The sequence below is a fragment of the Microtus oregoni genome, unplaced genomic scaffold (genome assembly GCF_018167655.1).
Source record: "Microtus oregoni isolate MIOR12 unplaced genomic scaffold, Mior012 000009F_ref0000495, whole genome shotgun sequence".
In the NCBI taxonomy this organism is placed as follows: Eukaryota; Metazoa; Chordata; class Mammalia; order Rodentia; family Cricetidae; genus Microtus; species Microtus oregoni.
In genome coordinates this window covers 18,214,160-18,239,830 of record NW_024543068.1, presented here as the reverse complement: position 1 = coordinate 18,239,830, position 25,671 = coordinate 18,214,160, and the positions used below count along the sequence as shown (strand labels likewise).

Sequence of the window (25,671 nt, the reverse complement as noted above, 5' to 3'; positions counted from 1 at the left end):
TTTTTCTACACACACACACACACACACACACACACACAGAGAGAGAGAGAGAGAGAGAGAGAGAGAGAGAGAGAGAGAGAGAGAGAGTTCAAAAGTGTGGCTTTCTATAGGTGTCTATTGCTATTTTTCAGTTGTGGTTTAGTTTTTTTTTTTTTCATTTTTTTCTTTTTCTTCTTTTGTTCTGAGACAGGGTTTCTCTGTATAACAGCCCTAGCTGTCCTGGAACAAGCTCTATAGACCAGGCTATCTTCGAACTCACAGAGATCTGCCTGCCCCTGCCTCTCAAGTGCTGGGATTAAAGGCGTGCGCCACCACCACCCAGCATGGTTTTACATTCTCAACTGATCCCTTCCTATCATGTATTCCCTCCCAGGATTTTCTTTTTCTAACACTGTTCCCTGCTGCACCTGTGCTTCTCCGTGACCAATTACTTCATGCACAGCGGCTCCCTCTCTTTGCAGCCGTACTCATTAATAGCAAAGACTCCACCTGGGTTTGCTCCACTCTGGTAATTGTCTAAACTATACTGATTTAGGACTTTTCCTTTGTAGCTGCCGTGAATTGTGTGGAAACACTCTCAACTTCATGAACACACAGGAAGATGCACAAGGATCAACAGTGACGAGGAAAAGGTCTTTCCTTTTCTCATTGCCTAGGAGAAACAACGGCACAAAACAGAGGCCTCCATGGGTCTGGGGGTCAGTAGCTGAAGCCAGCTTCTCATAAGGCTTCGTGACCTCCTTACTGGGCTGAGAAACAGTAGGAAATGACAGTTTAGCTTTATTTTTATTTCTGCCCATCAAATCCACAAACTTCTTAGAGAAGAAAGCTCTCCTGTGGTCCGGACATGGGAAAGTATTTCATGAGCAAATGTTCAGACTGCCAGATTGACTGAAGACATTCCTCTTAAGTATCTCATCATTGGGGCCACAAAGGCCTGCTGTTGGGCCAGGTCACTGGACTCCTGGGGTTCAGCTGAGGTTGCAATGAAGCTCTTCAAGGAGAGGTTGGTTAGTTGGTTGATTGGTTGGTTGGGAGGAGCTACATCTAATCTGCACTGCCATGCACCATCCTTCTAGGGCTTCCATTCTCCGAAGAATAGGTTTCCAAAGGAAAACAGGAACTGCATAGGTCATATAAGGGTCCTCTATCTTAGTCTGTGAAACCACTAGAAATGTTGGCAGGATCAGGAACAAAGTAAGTCCATTCAAACTCAAGATATTTAGAGGAACCTGGCAGTGTACTGGGATTTAACTGGATGGATGCCAAGCAGGCAAGACTCGAAGTTCTGCTCTTTGCGCTTAAGCTTTTGGCCACTTTGAAGGACAATCATCATTTCTTCCAACCTTCTTTTGAGTCCAAACCACCACTTACCAGTCCATAGGGAGGCCCAGCAGGTCACAGCTGACATCCCACAGCCGCCTGGCTATTGTCTCATTACGAGCTTGGCCAGAGACCCATGCCAACTGGCAATCACTGGAAGGGAAACAGATTTGAACAGAAGGTTAAGAATGGAATTTGTGCTGGTTGATGGTGGCACATGTCTTTATTCCCAGCACTCAGGAGGCAGAGGCAGGTTGATCTCTGTGAGTTCTAGTCTACAGAGCTAGTTACAGGACAGCCAGGGCTACACAAAGAAATCCTGTCTCAAAAAACCAAAAAATTAAAAATGATCAGAATCTAGTGTTCACAGGCCCCCCAATACTTCACAAGGACAGTCCTGCCCCATTCATTCTCTGATCCTTCTGTTTGTTGGCCTCTCTATGTGGTCCTGGCTGGCCTGGAACACTTGTTCTGTGGCCCAGCCTGGCTACAAACTCATGATCCTTTTTGACTTGTGCCCTCCCCTGAAATGCTGGGATTATAGGCATATGCCACCACATCCAATCTATTCTCCAGTCTTTCCCCTAAGAAAATATTTCTATCTTCTCCTTATACCATCTCTGAATGCTTTGTCTGTTTTACAATGTGATCAGTGCCTCCCTGATACCTGGACAGCTCCATCTACTTCAAATGAGGCCACAAAGTCTATCCTTCAAGGCCTAGGACAGTGTGCAGGAACTAAGGTCCAGCTATTCACATTGGCTGCAGAAGGCATCATTACATGAGTAAAGAAGGTTGGGGAACAACTGGAGAAATCCTTTTATATACTGTGAAGATGTGTTGCTGTGGTTGGTTTAATAAAGAAGCTGACTGGCCAATAGCTGAACAGGATAAAGTTAGGCAGGAGAGCCAAATTGAGAATGCTGGGAAGGAGAAGGGCAGAGTCAGGAGTCGCCAGCCAGACACAGAGGGAGCAGGAGATGAATGTGCTATGCTAATAATGGTATTGCCATGTGGCAGAGCATAATTAAGGAATACGGATTAGCAACATGTAAGCGTTAGTGATAAGCCTGAGCTATTGGTCAAGCATTTACAATTAATATGTCTCTATGTGGTAATTTGGAAGTGTCTCAAGGGGTGGGAAAACTCTGCTTACAGGGAACTAGAACTAGCTCAGTGGTTGAGCACTGCCTGGCATGCTTGAAGCCCTGTCACAAGGGGACCTGGGGAGGGAGGAGAAGAACAAAAAGCATAAAAGAGAGTGAGTGAGAGGAAGCCACTTTCATAATATCAAACCACTCTGTAATAATGGCAGTAATAACAATCTTGATGGTTCAGATTCTCAACACTGTTGTGTTAGGGACACAGTCAAACCACAAAAAGGTATTCATATGCCTTCTCGGCATTGACATATTCTGCAGGGAAGGTATCCAAACTCTGTACCACCTAGAGAATTCTTTCAAGGACATTTTTTTTCTTTTTTTGGTTTCTCAAGACAGGCTTTCTCAGTAACTATGGTGCCAGGCCTGGAACTCACTCTGTAGACCAGGCTGGCCTCGAACTCACAGAGATCTGCCTGCCTCTGCCTCCCGAGTGCTGGGATGAAGGCGTGCACCACTACTGCCCAGCTCCAAGGACAACTATTTTATCCATTTTAAATTCTCTGCATCTACACATTTCGTGTGTGCATATATGTGTGTAAACACCATTCATGTGCATGTATGTACATGTCATGTGTGTGTTCATGTATATGGAAGGCAGGGGTTGACGTCCAATATCTTCTTCAATTACACTCTACTATTTTTAGGACAGGGTCTCTCACTGAACTAAAGGTCACCAGTTCAGCTAGACTGGCTGCCAGCAAGCCTCAGAGATCTTCCTGTCTCTGCCTCCCAGTGCTGAGATTACAGGTGTGTACCACTGCACTTGACTTTGCTTGTGGGTGAATGAACATAGGCCCACATGAGATGTGCTAGTTATATGAGAATCATTTTTATCCAATGATCCTGTAAGAAATGCTGGTGGGAACATGAGCTAAATAATTCTGGGCAAACCCAAAGTGTTTCCTAACTGAGCAACTGCCCTATCCCCTCTAGTACATCCTTATGCTGGGATTCTCCATGTCCTTTGTCCCTGCCTCTGGTTCCCAAATGCTTGGATTACAGGTGTGCACATCTGGTTATTGGACTGACTCTTAAAGAATTTTTCTCATGTTGTGGATATTAATTTTACTTCATTTGACCTAGCAGTGGTCACGCAGATCAGTATCTAGAAATGAGCATAGCAGTCTGTTCTGATAGAGGACTTGGCTATTTTAGTGGCTATTCCTTCTGCCTTTCTATCTCTAAGGATTTGCCTGTACTGTATGTTCTGTATAAATGGAATCATATAACTAGAATCTTTTGTATCTTCTTCCACTTACCATAATATTTTCAAGTTTCATCCATGCCAAAACATATGTTATTATTTAACTACTTTTTAATTACAAAGACTATGTCATTATATAAACATAGCACCATATAACATGCATAAAATGAATATACTGTTCTGCTTTCTGGCTAAATACTATAAACATTCATATAATTTGTATTATTTCTTGCTTTCATTTTAGTTTTGAGACAGGGCTGGCTGGCACTTGTGGCAGTCACCCTCTCTCAGCTTTACAAGTGCTGGGATTATAGGTGTGAGCTACAATGTCCCAGCTCTGTTTTTTTGGTTTTGTGTTTGTTTTTGAGACAGGTTTTCACTCTGTATTTTGGCTGGCTTTAAACTTGCTAAGTAACCCAAGTGGGCCTTGAACTTAGGATCCTCCTGCTTCTGCCTCCTGAATACTTGGATTAAAGACATACACCACCATACTTGACCTATGTAGAAATTTTCATATGAACATTTGTTATCGTTTGTAATGGAATTTCTGAGCCATGGGGTGACGTTGTGTTTAACTGCAGAGGAACTACCAGGCCTCTCCAAAGTAGCTGTAGCATTCTGCATTCCCACTGGCAGTGTATAATGGTTCTGTTTTCTCCACAGTCATGGACAACACTTGTCTCACTTCTGAGACAGGTGTGTTCCTGGGTTTCACTGGCCAGTTAGTCTGCCTTGGCATGTCTCAAGCTAAAGGGAAATCTTGTTGTTCTGTGTCCTTCAAAAGGTGGATGGTGCCAGAAGTTGTTCTCTGGTTTCTACATGTACAGACACACATGCACCATCACAAACACTAACATGTATACAATACACTCAAAAAGCAAATAACAGGGCAGGGAATATAGCAATGATAGAGCACTTGCCTTAACATTGCAAGAGGCTCTGGGTTCCATCCCCAATACTGAGAAAATAATAAAACAAAGTAGAAGGGAATCTATTGATACTATTTCAATCTTGAAGATAATAGAGAAATACAGATTAAAAACAAAACAGAAGTTGAGGTCCAAAAAGGAAAGAAAACAGGATTGATATGAGAGAGAGAGAGAGAGAGAGAGAGAGAGAAAACATAATTATTACTGTAAAAGATGATATAAAAATAAGATCAAACCTAGCAGGTACTACAAAATTGTGAATATGTCAATTCTCCTATTAAAAGAAAACTCTTAGCCTCAAAGGGCAAAAGCTATTTTAATAAATGTACTTAAATTTAAAAAATATTATTATTTTTTTATTTTATATGTATGAGTGTTTATCTGCCTGTATGTCTGTGCACCATGTCCATGCCTAGTACCCCTGGTGGCCAGAAGAGGGCATCAGATTCTCTGGAACTAGAGTTATGGACAGTTGGGTACTGAGAACAGAATCCAGGTCCTCTGGAATTGCAGCCTGTGCTAGCACAGCCATGTCTCCAACTCTGGGAAATACACTTTATATAAAAGCATAGACTATAGCAGACAAACCCAAGTTTTTCCCTTAAGCAATAACAACTAACAACTCCTTTTCTTTCTTTCTTTTTTTTTTTGCTTTTTCGAGACAGGGTTTCTCTGTGGTTTTGGAGAACAACTCATTTTCAAAGACAGGTACATACCTGAAGTGACTGCCACTTAGGCTCTCAAGACCTTCTGTTAAGGCACAGTACAGGCTCGTCTGGGCTCCCTGTTGAGGGGTCTTGATGAAAAGGGAGAAAAGCTGCCACATCCATCTCATAAATGACGAGTACCGAACCAATTCAGAATTGACTGTTCCAGGGTGGACAGAATATGTTGTTACTCCAGAGCCTGGTGTAGGCAGGTACCATGCAAGGAAGGAAGATAAGACTTGATTTTACCAACTAGCAAAGACAGCAAGGCATGCAAAGGCACATATGACCCCATAGACAAAATCCACACTTCTGGTGACATCACACACACACTCTGCTCCCTCTGGCCACATCACACACACACACTACCCGCTCTAGAGACAGAACACATACATTCGCTCCTTCTCGCGACATCACATACACACACTGCTCCCTCTGAAGACATCACACACACACACACACACACACGCTGCTCCCTCTGGTGACATCACACACACACACACACGCTGCTCCCTCTGGTGACATCACACACACGCTGCTCCCTCTGGTGACATCACATACATGCTGCTCCCTGTGGTGACATCACACACACACACACACACTACTCCCTTGATTTATGCCTGTTGTACAGATTTAGGAACCAGGTCCAGAGAGGTTTTTCTCTGCTCTAGGACAGCAGAGCTGAGACTCAACCACAAAGCAGCTCTTCACACTTGGCCATCCTCATCTCATGGCTCCTCTTGGGCTTCCATGACCCCATGCCTCTCCCAATGTTCTTAAATCTTCAGGTGTTTTGACTTGGTTCTGGATGTCCTCAGTCGTCACTTTCTACCCAAACACCTAACCTCAGAATCCCATGACTCACTAAACCTAAACCCCTCTCTTACAAATTTATGATGCTCATATTTTTTTTTTTTGAGACAGGGTTTATTTGTGTAGCTCTGGATATCCTAGAACTCACTCTGTAGACCAGGATAGCCTCAAACTCAAGAGATTGGTCTGCCTCCTGAATGATGGGATTTAAAGGCATGCACCACCATTGCCCGGCTGATGCTCACATTTTAAAAAGAGATTTATTTCTATTTTATTTTGTGTATATGTATGTCTCTGTATGTTTATGCCATGTGTGTGGGTGTATGAAGAGGTGAGAAGATCCCCTGGAGCTGAAGTTACTGGCAGGGACTGAACTTGGATCCTCTGGAAGAGCAGCAAGTGCTCGTAACTGCTGTGTGCTTGCATTTATTTAGAAATCTGCACCCCAAACTGCTCTTCTGAATTTGAATGGGGTAAATTTGTATATATTGTGTATTTTCTCTTTTATTTTTAAAAATTATTTTATTGCTATGAGTGTTTTGACTGCATGTATGCACACCACATGTGTATCTGGTACCCAAGGAGGTCAGAAGAAAGTATCAGATCTCCTGGAACTAGAATTGTGGATGGTTAGGCCACCATGTGGCTGCTGAGAACTGACTCGGGGTCCTTTACAAGAGCAACAAGGGTTCTGAACTGCTAAGTCATCTCTCCAGCCCCTTGTGTGACCTCTGGCTGTTAGAGAGATGCCTCCTCCCCCGTCCACCACTCCTAGTACATGTTTTATACTAATGTCTGTTATTAAGTTACATTTCACTTATCATGAGGACTGAATGGATTGTGGCAGCAACCCATGAGGCAGTCCTCACTGTACCTGGGAGGAACTAAATCTTGGAAATCTCAGTAACTTGCTGCAGGTCACACAGTATTAAGCAGTGGGACCAAGTCTTCAGAATCAAAGTCAGAATTTCCCTGTCCCCAGTCAGCCACCCCCGATAGTCAATGTGGGCTACTTATAAAACCATACCCAGTTAGACTAGTGGAAGTTGCTCCTGTGCAGGTGATGGACCCCGGGAAACAGCTCCCATCCTGTGGCTTTTCACTACTTCCCAGTGGCGCCTGCCTCCCAGGCTGCTCCCTCCCAGACTCACCTTTCAGCCTCCTGGCCAGTTCCTGAGTGAAGAGAATGTTGGCCAGTTTGCTATGGCAATATGCTAGACCTGCACTGTAGAACTTCTCGCCCTGCAGGTTATGGAAGTGGATCCTTCCCAGATGATGTGCCAGGGAGGACACATTGACAACCCTTGATGGGGCTGACTCCTTCAGTTTCCCTAGCAGCAAATGAGTCAAGAGGAAGTGACCTGTTGAGAGAAAGCGGGGCTATCAGAGTTGTTCAGCACCCACGTCGGGTGAGAAGCATAGTGGCAAGGAGAGCTCAGCCATGGGAAGCATTAGCAGCCGGGACAGGTGAGAGGGCAGTCAGGATGGAGGCCTGACTTTTCATCACCACGGCAACTTTTCATCATAAATTAGAGAGCAAGTTCTGTTTTCAAGAAAACAGAAACAGCCAAAGACACAAGACACCTTTATACAAGGCAGGTCCTGTTTCATCTCCACAGAGCTGGGCGGGCCACTCTCGGAGAGCAGACAGTGGCACACACTCAGGAGGCCGAGGCGGAAGGATCGTGAGCTGGAGGGTAATCTGGGCTACATAGCAAGACCTTGTTCCCAAAACAAATGAGCATGAAGAGCCCATGGCCTCCACCTGATGCTGGCCATAAAGATAAGCAACACATCCCTCAATCTAATCAAGCTGTTCAGATATACTCCCAACAGAAGCCAAATCTGAATTACAGATTTAAAGAGTAGGAAGAGGACGTGGAGAGATGGCTCAGCGGTTAAGAGCACTTGCTGCCCTTCTAGAAAACCTGAGTCTGGTTCCCAGCACCAATATATGGAGCCTTACAAACCCCTTAACTCTAGCTCCAGGGGATCTGATACTTTCTTTCAGCTCTGTAGACATGTACATACATGTAGCATACACCCCCACAGAAATACATGTGAGTGTGTATATGTAACTATGTATGTATGTACGTATGTATGTACATATGTACGTATGTATATATAGTAGATAGAAGTTGAAGCCCTCAGTTTTCAGGCAGTTCTCAACTATTTATTATACATGCATGGTTGATTACAGTCCTGAGCTCCAATGGTTCCAGAGAGAAGGTTTGATCTGACCCCGAATTTTCTGAGAGAGTTTTAGGTTCCCTCTGGCTTTGGATTGAGGGCAGACTTCTCACCCAAGTGGTTGACTCCGATGTGCATCTCAAAGCCATCTGCCGTCTTCGAGTAGGGGCACATCATCACCCCTGCATTGTTGATGAGAATGTGGAGGTGCTTTTCCTCTGCAGGAAGAGAAGACAGCCATGGCTTTCACAGCTCAGAAATCGTCCTTACAACCCAGGCCTAGGCCTCCACAGAAGGGGAATGAAAGCAGGGAGGCAAGACCCCACTCTTTGCCCCATATACCCTCCTATTATTTTGTATTGGTTTTATTGTAAGACTCCTTTTATACTTTGTTATTATTTGTTGTTGTTGTAAGACTAGGGCTGACCTCACACACTTTTACACGGCCAAATTCTATTTTCCACCGCAGAATAGTATGTCCGTGCTCTCCAAAAGCTTTTTACTCGTTGTCTTAGGGAAATGTTCTGCCCACCAGAAAGACTTCCAAGCTGAATGGAAAGACACAGACACCCACAGAAAAAGGATGCTCCATAAGCACCCATAGGTCTAGGATTTGAGCCCCAAAGAAACCTGCCACCTTGCTCTTGTAGTTCATTTCCTTATGTGCATTGTAATTCTTGACTGTAAACTCCTTCAGGTGAAAGTTATTTCCCTTAAGAAGTCTAGATCTGGGTTGGAGAGATGGCTCAGAGGTTAAGAGCATTGACTGCCCTTTCCGGAGGTCTTGAGTTCAATTCCCAGCAACCACATGATGGCTCACAACCATCTGTAATGAGATCTGGTGCCCTCTTCTGGCCTGCAGGCATGGAGGCTGAACACTGTGTACATAATAAATAAATAAATCTTAAAAAAAAAAAAAAAAAGAAGAAGTCTAGATCCCTGGGTGATGAGGGTCAGGCATACCTGAACAGTACTCTTGGGTCTACTTTTGGTGAGATACCACAACTTTCTAAAAAATGTTATTGCATTTATTTATTTGAGTGAGAGAGAATAGATGGCATGGAGTTTATGTGCAGGTCAGAGGACAAGTTGTGGGATTTAGTTCTCTCCTTCCACCACGGGGGTCCTAAAGGCTGAACTCTGGTCAGCAGGCTTGACAGCAAGCACCTTTACCTGCTGAACCATTTTGCTGGCCCCACAGGTTTCTAAGTTAAGATGCTACAGCACTTAGTAGAATGACTTCATGATATCAGCTTGGATTCTAATTTCTTGCAGATCCCCACCCTTCCTTCATCTATCCAGATGCTAAGTGTGTGTTTGAATGAGATGTGCCCCATAGATCTCCGACATTTGAATACTCGGTACCTAGCTGGTAGCTTTCTGGAGAGAATTAGGTAGTGTGGCCTTGCTGGAAGAATATGTCACTGGGGACAGGTTTTAGGTTTCAAAAGACTTGTGTCATTCCCAGGACACTTTTCAGGTCCTGCTTGTAGTTCAAGACGTGAGCTCAAACTGTTCCTGCTGCTATGCTTTGCTCTCCCATCATGGCCGCTAGCCTTCTGGAACTCTAAACCCAATTTACTGCTTTCTTTTATAAGTTGACACGGACATGGTGTCTTATCACAGCAAGAGAAAAATATCCAGTATACCAAGAAAGGGTAAGCGACTTTATTATGGCCCTGGGGTGGTGGCCAGGGTTTTGTTTTTCTTTTTAGTACTTATGCCATAGACAAATGGCTCTCTATGAATCCCATCATTTTATACAGCTCCAGCTCTCAAAGGCCTGAGGCTGCATCACTTCCCTATCCCAGCATGGATGTTTATGTCAGACCCTACCAAGCCAGCCCATATTGAGTCCTGATGTTCCTGCTACATTTTTGACTTTAGCTCTTGCTCGCTGTTATGGGTTTGAGGCTCTGTGGTGGTCCCCATAGGTGCATATATTTGAATACTTGATCTCGATTGATGGAATTCTTCGGGAAAGATTAGGAGGTGTAGTCTTATTGCAGAAGGTGAGTTACTGGGGGTCGGCTTGGAGATTTCAAAAGTCCATACCATTCCCAATTAGCTTTTTATGCTTTATGGTTACAGTTCTGGCTATAATCTCTCAGCTACTGCTCCAGCACCATGCCTGCCTCCCTGCTGCCATGCTCCTCGCTATGATGGTCATAGGCTGTAGCCTTCTAGAACTGTGAAACCCAAATTAAACACTTTCTTTTATAAGTTGCCTTGGTCACGGTGTCTCACCATGGCAACAGAAAAGTAACTAAGACAGATTCTTTCTTTGTTTCTGCATCCAGAAGATGTCCCCTTGATCATGTGTTGACATAGTGACATAAAGAAAATTAGGTGCCAATGTTCATAATACAGTCTTTGTCTCCACTTACCAGCTAAGAACTCTTTGGCAAAGGCTCGAATAGACTTGGTATCAGCTAGGTCCAGTTTCCGTACCAAGACTTGACTGTTCCCTGTGGTGGCCTGGATCTCGCTGGCCACCCGTTCCCCCTTTTGCACATCCCGGCAAGCTAAATACACACGGGCTCCTGTCAATCAAATGAAGGGAAAACTGTTGGCTCTATTTTCAAGTGGTTTGAGAGACTGAACACAGATGCTGAATGTTCCTGATATTTTACAGAACAGTAATTTTTATCCCTTACTTCACAACAGTGGTATCTGAAGCAAATGAGCAAAGAAAAAAATAGAGATGGTACTTGTTATTTTTTAAGTTTCTCATTAAGTGCCCATTATATGTAGAGCATCATACTAGATTCAGACCATCATAGGAAATTAACGAGGTTCTTGGAGTACCCTTAAATTCCAGATCTGGGAAGAAACAATGAGCATGGTCATCACTGTGAGGGGCAAAACATCGGCAAGGGCGAGTTGGGAGCAGGTGCACTTGCCTCTTTGGGCCAGGTCTTTAGCAGTCTCTTTCCCAATGCCTGTGTTAGCACCAGTGACTATGGCCACCTTCCCAGGAAGCTGGACATTAGATGTACACACTCCACTGGACAGCATTTTCCTAGAAACACAGAAAAAGATACCAGTTCTTCATTATCCTTTCCTGCTGAGCATTCCTGCAACTCCATCTGCCTGCCAATCCCAAGGCTGAATTTGCTTTTATTTCTTCATATGTAACTCTTTCATAAGCTTAAGTTGAAAAGTGGCAAGACCAGGCAGATGACTTAGCCGGTCAGCACGCCTGCCTCCAGGCTGTCGACATCAGTCCAGACTCCAGGACCTCCATGATGGGAAGTGAGACTCTTGAAAGTTGTCCTCTGACTCCACATGTACGCTATGGGACACACATGTGCACCCACCCCAACATACAATGAATATCCATATACACACAATAAATAAATGTTAAAAAATGGAAAATAAAGAAGACAGCCATCTACAATCTTACCATTGAGGAGATAGAAGAATTGAGTTTAAGGCCAGCCTGGGCTACTAAGGAACTGTCTCAAAAAGGGAAACAAACAAAAATTTTATGCTCTTGTTTAAGGACAAAAAGTGATAGCATTTTAAAGACAAAAGTTAGATCTGGCTGGGCAAGGAACGGCACACCTTTGATCCCAGCACTTGGGAGACAGGGTAATTTCTATGAGTTCAAGGCCAGCCTGATCTACAAAGTGAGTTCCAGGACAGCTAGGGTGATTTAGAGAGATTCTGCCTCTAAAAACTAAAGTTCTATCTGCTCCCTTAAGAACAAGACCTGGGTGAGTGCGTGAGTGGTCAGGCCCCAGACTTCAGTTTCAGTTGCCCATCCTGCATTTTTGGCTTAGGAAATCACAAGACTCAACCAAACAGAAGAAATGTGGTCTCTGCCTGCCAATCTGTGACAAATGGCATTTTATAATCTTGAGAATGGCTAATCCAATTCAAAGAGTAGAAATCATAAGCTTATGAATCTAGGTCAACAATAAGAAAAAGATAACACATTCACACGTTTAAGAATGGGAGAGGGGGGCTGGAGAGATGGCTCAGCGGTTAAGAGCATTGCCTGCTCTTCCAAAGGTCCTGAGTTCAATTCCCAGCAACCACATGGTGGCTCACAACCATCTGAAATGAGGTCTGGTGCCCTCTTCTGAAGTTCAGGAAGAATATTGTATACATAATGGGGCTGGAGAGATGGCTCAGTGGTTAAGAGCACTGACTGCTCTTCCAGAGGTCCTGAGTTCAATTCCCAGCAACCACATGGTGGCTCACAACCATCTGTAATGAGATCTGGCACCCTCTTCTGATATGTGGGCATACATGGAGGCAGAATGTTGTATACTTAATAAATAAATCTTTAAAAAAAAAAAAAGAATGGGAGAGGGGCTGGAGAGATGGCTTAGTGTTTAAGAGCACTGACTGCCCTTCCAGAGGACCGGGTTCAATTCCCAGCACAGACATGGTGGCTCACAGCTGTAGCTTACGGTCATATCTGGAACTCCAGTTCCAGAGGACCTGAAACCCTCATTCAGGCATACATGCAGGCAAAACACCAATGCACATAAAATAAAAATAAATTAATTATACTTATAAAGACCCAGGTGTGGTGGTGCATGCCTTTTTAAGAATGGTACAAGGGGGGCCTGGAGAAATGGCTCAGCGGTTAAGAGCATTGCCTGCTCTTCCGAAGGTCCTGAGTTCAATTCCCAGCAACCACATGGTGGCTCACAACCATCTGTAATGAGGTCTGGTGCCCTCTTCTGGCCTGCAGGCATACACAGACATAACATTGTATACATAATAAATAACTAAATAAATATTTTTTTTTAAAAAAAACAATGGGACAAGGGTTCGGGATTTAGCTTGGGGTAAAAGTATGTACTTAGCATGTGCAAAGCCGCATGTTTGATTACTAAGGTCCCACATTAATAACAGAGTGACGCAGACAAGAGCGAGGGTCTGTAGCTTGTTTGTCTAATCGGAGTTCTAGGTCCTATGCTGTATGCTCTGCAGCCTTCCCAACTGGATGAAGCACAAGCACAACCTCGGATTTTTCTTTTCTCTACAATCTTGGGACTAAAGGCATCTGTTAACTTAAGAGGTGTGTTTTGAAAGAGCATCTCGACCTTTTCCATTGAACGTGTTTCCATTGAATTGCAAGCAGTTCAATTCCATCGAACTGAAGCTATTGCTTAAGGCAAACTAACTCGTTCCAGCTGAACCTCTGTGCTCAGGGATCAAGGCTCTGTCTTTCACAACCCTTCAAATTGAGCTTCAACACTGACAAGTCCTTGGGACCTGTATTGCTTCTTTCTCCGTTATCAGCAAAAACAAAAGAGACAGTCAGCTATGAAAGCCCAGCTCTGGCCCCACTCCCACAAGCTTCAGCAGGGATAATAAAGTCCAGTGAACTCGCTGGACGGAGTTCCGGTTCAAGGATCTGGTGGTAGAAAGAAACCCATGATTTCGTCAGAGTCCAAAGCCCACGTGTGCCTACTACATGTGGGAGCGGGGAGTATTAGAGAGAAGGAAAACTACAAATGGAAGAAGGCCACCAGGGAGAGAAAGAGATGTAGAAACAGAGGGAAGCCAGTCCTAAGAAATCATTTACTACGGTAAGAAATAACAGGATAGGGCACAGCCTCAGGTCCAATAGGAACTACAGCCAAGTTGCCAGAAAGAAGAGGGCGTTTAGTACTGGTCTACCGTCACTCCTGGTGACTTACTCAGAACCAATCAGTTGTCTGCCCCTAGTGTAGCCGGCCGCTCATTTCTCTGGCGGTATGTGGCCAGTTTTGAGCTGATCTGACACACCTGGCCAAGAGACCAAGTCGCCTTCTTTCATTCCGTCCTTCCTCTCCCGGTCCTTAGGAGTCTAATTCATGCAAACACACACGCACACCTGATCCGACAGCAAAAGAAAGCAATCTCTTCCTTTCAATTCCCTCCTTTAACACTATCACGGAGGAGGGAATAACAGCAAAGAGAGCATACAGTGAGGCTACGGATAAAACTCCCGGCGGGTTCAGAGAGCAAAAAGTGCAAGCGCTCTGTGCTACCTCAAGGACTGAAAGCAAATAGATAGACAAAGGCTAATTCTAAGCGGGGGAAAGGAGGAAACAGCGTTGAGGGCTGCACCCCACGTTAGGGTCTGAAGCCCGCCGTGCTCTCGGGCTTCCCCCAGCCAGAAGCGGGTGGTTCTAGAAGAAAGGTAGGCCATAAGAAGCAAAGAAGGATGCTGGGGGAACTGGGAGCCCTCTCACGACCACTTGGAGTCTGGCGTCTCGCCATACCCACACCAGGGCACCAGGATCTCGCCTGCAGTCCACTGAACTCCAGATCTCGGCTATCGAAAGGACTCCTTGGGGAGTTTTCCTAGTCTTTTTTTTTGGGGGGGGGGGGGAGCCGGGGTCGGGAGGGAAAGAGGATAAGTTTCAGTGGGGATTCTTGTCCTCTCAAAAAGATCTGGCAAGAAAAAGCAATACATTCGCACAGACCTGATTTTTGGCGTGGCCAGGTAGAGGATGAAGGGAAGACAGAGGAGCAGCAGGAAGACAACCATCTCAGCAGCGCCGTAGCACAGTGGAGGTTGATGCTCCTAAGCGGCTGGCCAACTATGGCTTCTCTTTCCTAGACACACCCCGATTCAATAGCAACCGACTGAGAGCAAAGCTCCCTGGGAAATGTAGTCCAGGATTTGGTGGCCGCCTGGCGGTTTACTTTCAGGAAGATGCTTCCTAGCTCTGTGAGAAGTTGACTAACACAATACAGGAGAGGCAGTATCCAATGGCCTAGACCCTGTAGGATCATTGAACCAGCCCTTCTGCCGCCCTATGGCTATTAATGATTCTTTAGAAATCGCCCCAGTTTGCTTTCTCTTGGAACCCAAGTCGAGTGCTTTGTTCAATTTTCCCCAGTCATGATTAGGAAATTACCACATTTTGTCTGTGAGATAGCATCTGGTAAGTATTCTGAGGCCGATTTACACCGGAGAGGAGCCGTTATCTGACAGTTGGTGAGGTGGAAGGCATCCTTTCTCAGAGACTGTGTCCTATGGGGGCAAAGCAAGTAAGACATTGCCCTAGAGAATAACATTTCTCTGGGAACAGGCAGCTCCCTAGTCAAGTTTTCTTTCATCTGAGGTCTATTTTGTGGGGATGAACATGGGTTAATTTTTTTTAATTACTTAAAAAAAATACCAATCCAAATTCCCTCTCCCTCTCCTCCTCCTAGCCTTCATACACCCTCCCACCCCACTCCCTCCAATCCTAAGAGAGGGCCATGCACCCCACCCTGTGGAAAGTCCAAGGCCATCCCTACTACATCTAGGTTGGGCAAGGTATACGTCCAAAGGGAACAGGATCTCAAGAAGTCAGTACATGCAGTAGAGACAAATTCCAGTGTCAATCGAGATAGAGGAAGGACAGATATGATAGCATGGGTTACGTTTTAACAAATCATTATCCACCTGTGATTTCCCATCTACACTAATAGTTTCTGGTTCTTTGGCTTAATAACTTTCCATTTGACAGGAAGACACCTGTTCCATGGCCAACTTAAAGCAATATGTTGTGCAGCAATTGGGGAGGAGATTCCTTCACACAATGAAGATTCTTAGAGACTTAGCATTAGATTGTCTAGTAACCATCAGCTTTTTTCACTTTCTTCTCATTGTGCTGTTTGGTGTTTGGACAGCAGCTCACTGGTCAACACAAAGCCTGTTATGTGTGTTGTGTTCCTTACTCATTTTACAAATGTTTCAGGTATTCCTCCTGGGAACTGGACTGTTCTAAGGCCCAGAGGGAGCCAGGCAGACATAACCTATGCCCTCTCAAGCTTAAAGGGCGCCAGGGAAAGCCTTGGAGAGGGATTACTATAAACAGATCATGGAAAAGCTGTGGAAGAATAGAACTTTGGCAGTTGACAAAAGGCAGGACTCTCCTGCTCTAGAGATTAGTGAGGGCTACTCTGAGATGGCCTTTGAGCTGAAGCCTCATGGTAGGTCAAGATCAATACATCTCAACACAGAGGAACTCACCGAGGAAAGACCCCACCACTACCTCAACACACAGGAGCGCACAGAGGAAAGACCCCACCCCCACCCTCACAAGGCTCAGAGCTGGGGAAAAGCAGGGTAGAGTGCAGAGGGCTTGGGGGCAAGGAGCAGAGCCAGAAATGTCACTAGCCAGTGTTTATATAGGATTTATGTGCCAGATCATGGACAAGCAGTATAGTCTCCCCCACCCCATTGCTAAATTCCCTCAGCTAACCTCAAATTTATTAGCTTTTTTTCAGTTCTTTTTTGTTTTGTTTTGGTTTTGGTTTTGGTTTTTTGAGACAGGGTTTTTCTGTGTAACAGCCCTAGATGTCCTGGAACTAGCTCTTGTAGACCAGGCTGGCTTCGAACTCACAAAGATCCACTCTGCCTCCCAAGTGCTGGAATTAACCATGTGGCCCACTACACATGGCTAACTTTTCATTCTTACAAGCGTGAAGCAGATACTATAATTTTTTCCATTTTACCAACTAGGAAACTAAAGTTCAACTAAAGCATTGTTAGTTTAGTCAGAGTATGGGTAGCAGAGCTGGGGTCCAGACTTCAGCAGGAGATGCCCTGGGCTTCTGTCCTTAACGTTAAACCATACTGCCAAAGATGAATCTGGAAATCTTCTCCCTAGATATATACAGTTTTCATATCCATATAACATTAACATACAATTTCAGGTGACTTGATACATCGTCCTCATTCATGAGACCTAAAACTCATTGGTTAAGGTGATGGAGAAGGTGTCCAGCAGTTAAAAACACTTGCCACTCTTCCAGAAGAGCTGGGTTCAGTTCCTAGCAACCACATGGTGGCTAACAGCAGTCTGTGACTTCAGGTCCGGGAATCCAGTAACCTCTTCTGGCCTCCTCAAGTATCAGGCACACACATGATGCGCAGACATGCAAGGAGACAAAACACCCACATGCACAAAATAAGAATTAAAAAACAAAAACATTAGTTAAGCTGAGGATGGTGGCACACACTTTTAATCCCAGCACTCAGGAGGCTGAGGCAGGTGGATATCTATGAGTTCCAGGCCAGCCTGATCTAAATGAGTTCTAGGACAACCAGAGCTACACAGAGAGAACTTATCTCAAACTCCCTGTTATGGTTTTGGTCCCTTTAAGGGACAAGCCACGCCCACTCCCTGCTCCATCCGCTGAGGCAGGCTGATCTTCAGCTTCCGGCCTGAGGTCACTCTCTTTTCCATCTTCCTCTCAGAGAGGCAGCTTCGCTTCTGCCTCTCTCCCCACTTCTCTGCTTCCCCCCCTTCTCTGTCTCTTTCTCCTCTTCTCTCTCTCCCTCTCTCTCTGTCCCCCCCCCTTCACCCTTCCTCCTCCATAATGCCCTGAATAAACATTCAACCTCACCCTGCATGTCGTGTCTATCCATGTTTCTGTCTTCTGCCCGCCCGCCATGTGTCTCCCTGCCTGGAACCACCCATTGCTTGGGGACCAGCAGCCGACTCTGCCTGGGGCCCACTGCCTACTGCCACATGGCCCGCCACCACTGCTCTGAGACCAGCAGCCGTCTCTGCCTGGGACTGGCTGCTCCCAGGGCCCCCTGTCTGCCGCCACATGGCCCGCCACCACCATTTGGGACCTACAGCATTTCTGCTGCCTACTGCCACCGGGGATCTTGGAGCATTTTTTAAAAAAAAAAAAACAACACTCCCCATAGCAGTAACAACAACAACGACAATAATAAGTTGGGTGAACTCCTTAGAGATGCTGTTTCAGAGGAGAACCTGGAGGATTACTAATGGAAGGAAATAGTAGTGGTGAGTGGGGTTGGAAAAGGCCAGAGAGATTGGAGATATATCAGGTTTAATCTGGGAAAAGAAAGAGAGAGGGAGGGAGAACGAGAAAGGGAGGTGCTTTTCAATTTTTGTTTAATTAAAATGTTAAAAAAATTGCATATGGATGTTTTGCTTGCATGTATATCTGTGTACCATATGCATTCCTGGTGCCCATGGAGGCCAGAAGAGGCCAGTAGGTCCCCTAGAACTGGAGTTCCAGATGGTTGTGAGCTATTGTGTGGGTGTTAGAAAACAAAGACAAATCTTTTAAGTGGCCAAGTGATTTGAACAAACTTAACCAGAAACAGGACAGTTAGAAACACTAAGGAAAATTTAATTAAAACCACAATAAAATACCACTACCCTCCTACAGGAATGGCCAAAGCACAAAGGCTGCCCACACCAGTACTGAGAAGAATGTAGAACAACTGAAATGGTTGCTGACGGAGGGGTCATGTAACACCTCAGTGGTGTAGCCACTGACACATTTTTGTTGCTCAAGTAAATAATCCCCCACCTATGCTCGTGGCCTTAACCTTAATGCAAGACTCCACCCCACCCCGCCAAAGGCATTAAAAATACGGAAGATGAAAGGGTTCAGGGGAAGGGGGAAGGCAAAACGAGAGAATAATGTGGGCGGGAAGATGATCAAACTGTTTATGTGCATGTAGGAAATCATGAAAAAATAAATACTTTTTAAAAAGAGAAAGGTTAAATTTAAAAAAAAAACTGTATCATGTGAATTTAGAAGAAAAACAAATGAAGAAAACCCAGTGAGATAAGTTTACAAATGTCTGCCGAAAGCAAATTTATCAACTGCATTTGGACACTCTGTTTTGTTTTTGTCTATTTTTTTAAAGGCAGGGGCTCACCATAAAGTCCCCAGCTGGCCTAGAACTAACAGAAATCCGCCTGCCTCTGCACCACCACACCCAGTTCCATCTGATTCTTTTTAGGTGTTGGGTTTGTTTGTTTTTTGAGACAGGATCTTACTAAAGTAGCCTAGGCTGGCCTTGAACTCACTAGGTAACCCAGGGTGGCCCTGAATTCACAGCCCTTCTGCCTCAAAATCCTGAGCACTGAGATTATAAGCATTAAAAAGGGAAGTGAGAGGGGTGTTAAGATAAAAGATAAAGAAGTTCCCTGGGCCTTGGCAGAGCTGGTACAAGAAAACCAAGAAGCAGGCCTCAGAGCCCTGGGGAAAACTGGTGTGAGAGGGACACACCCACAGGACAGGGACCAGGAGTGCAGCCCCACCACCTGAGTCAAGTTGGGATCAGCATGGTAGGGCTTTGCTGTGACAGACCTGACCATGGTGTTGTGGGGAGGGGGGCTGTGGAAATACTTTGGACTTTGGGCTAGAAAAGCTATTGACTTGAGAGCTCAGTGTGATGTTCTGTAGGAGCATCCTATAGAGGTTCCGTTCTGAGGTAAAATCTTCAGGGAAGTGTTTCCCGAGAGTCAGCACACAGAAGCTGTGTTCCGGGGTGGCCAAGGTTGTACCTCGCTCTGGCAGTCACACTTGGTAGTAAGAGGCACCTGGGTGGTACTTATCTTGAAGGCATGAAGAGGTCAGGGAGAACAGCTGAGGTTGGGAACTCTGAGAGTCCAGGAGAAGCCACCGATGCGTTGCAGCCTCGGTAGCCATTGAAGGACCAGGATTGAAGGGGTCATGCAGAGAAGTTGAGGCTTGGCACCATGAAGTGAGCCTAGGAGAGGCTATTGGTGAATGTGCAGCCCAGTTGCAACAGAAGGCCTCAGCATTTTGGAGACGCCAGTACCTTGGGTTGACCAAGAACAGCAAGAGTGGCGTGGAACCAGCTGGAGCCTTAGAAGACAAGCTCTGTGTGCTGCAGAGGACGGAGCAGAAGGGATCCAAGGCCCTTGGAGAAGCCCAGAAGATCATAAGTGGATCCTAGACATTGGACATTGAGTTATTTGAATGGTTGGAGCTTGGTTTTCGCTTTGTTCAGATTGTAACTGTGCTCTGGTTCTTCCTTCGTGAAGTAAAGAAATGTTTAATTTATTTTTTTAATTTACAGGAGACCACATTTGAAAGATTGAATTTTTATTAAAATTTATTTTTATGTGTATGGATATTTCACCAATAAGTATTTATTTATTTATTTATTTTTTGGTTTTTCGAGACAGGGTTTCTCTGTGGTTTTGGAGCCTGTCCTGGAACTAGCTCTTGTAGACCAGGCTGGTCTCGAACTCACGGAGATCTGCCTGCCTCTGCCTCCTGAGTGCTAGGATTAAAGGCGTGTGCCACCACCGCCCGGCTGATAAGTATGTTTGTGTACCAAATGTGTGCAGTGTTCATGGGGTATGGAGGAGACAGAGAAGAGGGTGTGGATCCCCTAGAACTCGAGTTATAAATGGTTGTGAGCTATCATGTGGGTACTGGGAATTGAACCCAGGTCCTATAGAAGAGCAGCTACTCTTAACTACTGAGCCATCTCTCCAGTCCTGAGAGGCTAAATTTTAAAGTGACTGAATTTTTAAAGTCTGTCAGACTTTTAAAGTTTGTAAAAATGTTTTATATTGTAATGTTGATGTTAATGTGTGATCTTGGGGGTAAACAAGAAAAGAATGGTTTTGGCTAAACAGTGATTTGTGTGTCATATTGACAAGAGGTCATTTGTCCTGGCTAGTTTTATGTCAGCCTGATAAATCTGAAAGGAGGGAAACTTAACTGAAAAAATTCTTCTATAATATCCAGCTGTAAGGCATGTTCTTAATTACCTATTGATGGGGGAGGGTCCATCCCACGGTGGGTGGTACCACCCCTGGACTGGTGGTCTGAGTTCTATAAGAAAGCAGGATGAACGAAGTCATGGGAGCAAGTCAGTAAGCAGCACCCCTACATGGCCTCTCCATCAGCGCCTGCCTCCAGGATCCTGTCCTGACTTTATCCAATGATGAACATTGCTGTGAAAGTTTAAGCCAAATAAACCCCTTCTTCCTCCAGTTGTTTGAGTCATGGTGTTTCCTTGCAGCAATACAAACCCTAGCTAAGACAGATGTTCTACTAGACTGTGGCTGAATCTGGATCAAAGGGTAACCTGAGCAGAGAGATTTGCAGATCCATACATGCTGCATTATTCACAACAGCTAAGATACTGAAGTGCCTAGGTGCCCATGAACAGATGAATAGCTAAAGGAAATGTGGCTGCTGGGATAAGACACCATGACCAGAGCAACTTACAAAGGAAAGCGTGCTATTGGGGTTACAGTTCCAGAGGGCTAAAGTCCGTGGTGGTAGAGCAAACCCGTGGCAGCAGGAACAACTGAGAGTTCACATCCCAAACCACAAGCAGGAGGCAGAGAGCACACTGGGAATAGCATGAATCTTCTGAAACCTCAAAGCTCACCCCAGTGACACACATCTTCTATCAAGGCCACACCTCTTAATCCTTCCCAAACAGTTTCACCAACCGGGTTCCAATATACGAGCCTATGGGGTCCGGTCTCATTCAAACCATCACCCTAATGGGTGTGCGCAGTGAAATTTTATTCAACTATGCAGAGGAATGAAATTATGCCATTTTCTAGAAAATGGATGGAACTGAAGATTATTACGTTAAGTGGAATGGGCCAGACTCAGAAAGTCAAATATCTCATGTTTTTCATATGCATAATCTAGATTTCAATACAAACATGATAGTACATATGTATGATATGAACATAGGAAGACTATGAGAGGGAAGGAAAAGGCCTAAAGGAGGGCAGAGAGACAAACAAGACAGATCCCCAGTGAGGGTGGGAGAGAAAAATAAAACAGTGCATGTTTTCTCTCTTATGGAATCTGGAGTTGACTTTCTTCCTATCTTCCTGTCTATGTATCCTATGTACTTATCTGGTGTCTATCTACACACGCAACAAGAAAGCACCAGGGAGAGAGAAGTAGGCAGTGAGGTGGGAGGAGGGAGAGGAGAAGATAGTAGAAGGGTACATATTATAAGGGTATGAAAATATGTGTTATATATACATCATATATATCACACATATCTATGTATATCAAATATAATATGATATATGTGATATGTCGCATATCATTGTAGTGTATGTTATACATCATATATATGTTATGTAATATAGTATGTTATATATTATAATGAACCCTATTATCTTTTTTGCTAATTTTAATAATTTAGAAGGCTGGGTACAGGCAAGGGATAGCTACTAAGGTCAGAGGCACAAGCAGTGGCCAGGGAGAACATGTTGGGCCTGGAATGCCAAGCTGGAGCTACACTTTTACATTACATCAAGTAATGGAGGGGTTAGGCCAAAGAATGTGGCACTGAGTTCATGTTCTGTTTCGTTCCCCAAAGAAATTACAAAGCTCAACACGCCAATTTCTCCCTCCCAGATTTCTCTGAGTGCCAGATCTGTGTTTCCCACCACCCATCAGGCCCCTTTTTCTGGATGCCCTGGTCCTCCCCATGAGTTTCTTACATTTTGGTAAATGGGACCATCTTTCTGTGTACCTACCAAGGATGTGATGGGTATTGTTTCTTTTCCTTTGGAGAGGTTGGGACCTGGCAAATCGCCCCTCAGTAACTGTAACCCAACATCACATTCATTAATCCAGACTGGTTAAGTGCTCAACTGACATTTGGAAAGGAATGAACAAGCCTGTGGCCCCGTAACAAGCTGGCTCCCAAATAGCACTGGTTTATAGATTGATATCGTTCTCTTTCAAGTTTACATCTAGGCGTGAATTCAAAGGTAGTAAGATGTCATTAGTAAGGGATCTTTGTTTTATTGCTTAAGGTATTTATTTTGCAAATGTGTGTTGAGTAATAGTTCTCTAGGGCAGTTTTGTTAAACCATGGTTCCAATTATCCATAGTTGGGTAACACTCCACCCACATTTAAGAATTAAATAGAATTTACTTCACAATGGTTATGATTTGATCATGATTAGTAGTTCAGAAGAGTTTCACAAGGTGATTTTTCTGTGCTATATGGAGTTGACTGTGATGGGGCAAAATTGACATGTGGGTCAGTCTGGGGAAATTCAAGAAGGTATCTCAAGCTTTGGCAGGAGTAGCCAGAGGCTGAGGCTGAACTGGGCCACTTTCTCTTTGTCGTCTCGGGATCTCTTTATGGTCCTCCCAGAATGCTGGTTGTTGTAAGACAAGCAGCAGGCTGTCCTGCCACCTGGCTAGCTTAGCCCTGAAATAATTACACAGAAACTGTATTCATTTAATCACTGCCTGGCCCATTAGCTCTAGCTTCTTATTGGCTAACTCTCACATCTTGTTTAACCCATTTCTATTAAATCTGTGTATCACCACGTGACTGTGGCTTACCGGGAGAGAGTCAGCATGTCTGGCCTGGCGGCTGGCTCCACGGTGGCTCTCTGCCTGCCTTCTTCCTCCCAGCATTCTGTTCTGTCTACTCTGCCCATCTAAGTACTGCCCTATCAAAAGGCCAAGACAGTTTCTTTATTCAACCAATGAAAGCAAAACACAAGCAGAAGAACCTCCTACATCAGTTGGTTGTTCATCATCTCCTCCTCCTTCTTCTCTGCCTCCTCCTCCTCTTCCCTGTCTTTTTCTTTTTCCTCCTACCTATAGTTATACAACAAAAACTCAGATAATAGGAAACTTATTACGTCCATATACAACAGAATACAATTTTAGCTATGCACACAGATTTTGTTTGTTGGATTTATAATAAGATAACTTTGATTTTCAGAAGTGATAGGCAAGAGACAGGAAGACTCCTAAGCCTAAACATAGAAAGCTGCATAATGCCACTTCTGTGTGGTCTGTTATTCAAGAGAATGACATCGAGGTTCCTGCCCTTTTGAGATTCAAGGGAAGGGGACACAGAGAGAGTTGCCTCTCCACAGCCAAGCAGACTGAGCACTGATGCTGTGTTTAATCTCACAAGTGTGACTCTAGTCAAATTAGCCTTTTGATCCTCTGTGAAACAGCTGCAATTGTTCTCATACTAAATGTTCATGAAGACATTTAAATCTAGTTAATGATGTTTTTATTGTTATGTGGGTATAAAGGTCAGAGGACAATTTGTGTTTTGTTTGTTTGTTTTTTGCTTCTTTCAAAACAGGGTTTCTTTGTATAACTGCTCTGGTTGTCCTGGAACATGGCTTTGTAAACCAGGCTAGCCTTGAACTCATAGAGTTCCATCTGCCTCTGTCTCCCTAGTGCTGGGATTAAAGGCATACGCCACCACTGCCCAGCTTGGAGAGCAACTTTTATGAGTTGAGTTCTCTTCTACTTCTCTGTGGGTGCTTGGGCTCAAACTCAGGTTGTCAGGCTTCTGTGACAAGAGCTTTATCTACTGAGCCACCTCGCTACCTAAACTGTTTTTTTATTATTAAAGATTCATTTTATTTTTTAGTTATGTGTGTATCTGTGCATCCTATATGCCACACATTGTATGCAGGTATCTATGGAGGCCAGAAAAGGGTGTCAGGTCTCTTGGAGCTAGAGTAGTAAGTGGCTGTGAGCTACCATACCATGTGGGTGCTGGGAACCAAAGTTGGGTAGCTTAGAAGAACAGGAGATGCTCTTACCTGCTGAGCTACCTCTCCAGGCCCCCTAAAGTTTTTTTTTTTAATCAATGAATTGTGGTTTTGTTTGTTAAATAGTTATCATATTACAATTGCCTCTCTCTCTCTCTCTAAAAAATGCAATCTCACTATGTTGCCTAGACTGGTTTCCAAATCCTGAGCAAGTGGTCCTCATTTCAGCCTCTTGAGTACAGTGATTAATTCATCCTTTTAAAAAGTAAGATTTAGGGGCTGGAGAGATGGCTCAGAGGTTAAGAGAACTGACTGCTGTTCCAGAGGTCCTGAGTTCAATTCCCAGCGACCACATGATGGCTCACACCCATCTATAATGAGATCTGGTGCCCAGAACACTATATACGTAAAATAAATAAATTTTTTTAAAAAGTAAGATTTAGGAGCTGATGAGATGATTATTCAGTGGTTAAGGGCACTTGCAGAGGACCAGGGATAGTTTTCCAGCGCCTACATGGTGGTTCACAATCATCCATAACTCCAGTTCCAGGGGATCCAGCATCTTCTTCAGGCCTCTACAGGTAGCAGGTATGCATGTTGTGAGGTACTCACCAGAGAAGACCACTCAGACACAGGTTCAAGCCAATAGAAAGTTTTTATTAATTGGCCCGCAACTACTCCAGGTATTCAGGACCCCAGTGTAGCTCAGAACCTTTTTTACAGTAAGCTTTAAACACACAAAGGTGCATCCTGGGTTGACATAACTAAGTTAGCAAAAGCAGTTAGCCAGAGGTAGAACTACAGAACCAAAAGGCAAGGTTAGTACATTTATGGACTTCCCCAGAGCTATGGATTTTGATGGGTTAGGTCTTTGTTCTGGTCTCGGAAGGTATCGTACCTACATGCTGGCTTCCGCATAGGCCTAAACGGTTCTTCTATCATGGTGTCAGTTGTGCTAAGGTCTGGGAGTGAATACAGGCACGTGGGGCACATTTGTACATGCAGGACAGCTAGGGAAAAACAGAAACAAAATAAAAAACAAACAAAGACTAGAGAAGAGGC

General features: G+C 44.5%; 1 protein-coding gene across 1 annotated transcript; it reads right to left on the bottom strand.

The window, feature by feature from the left end:
• On the bottom strand, positions 1-14,896 carry Rdh11 (retinol dehydrogenase 11). Its single transcript, XM_041658458.1, has 7 exons — positions 14,764-14,896; positions 11,233-11,351; positions 10,717-10,872; positions 8,443-8,547; positions 7,291-7,500; positions 5,336-5,525; positions 1-1,476 (listed from the first exon to the last, which is right to left on the bottom strand). Exons 1-7 carry the CDS (start codon positions 14,826-14,828, stop codon positions 1,371-1,373), a joined length of 951 nt encoding a protein of 316 aa, XP_041514392.1. The 5' UTR covers positions 14,829-14,896; the 3' UTR covers positions 1-1,370.
• Positions 14,897-25,671: the final 10,775 nt, after the last annotated feature.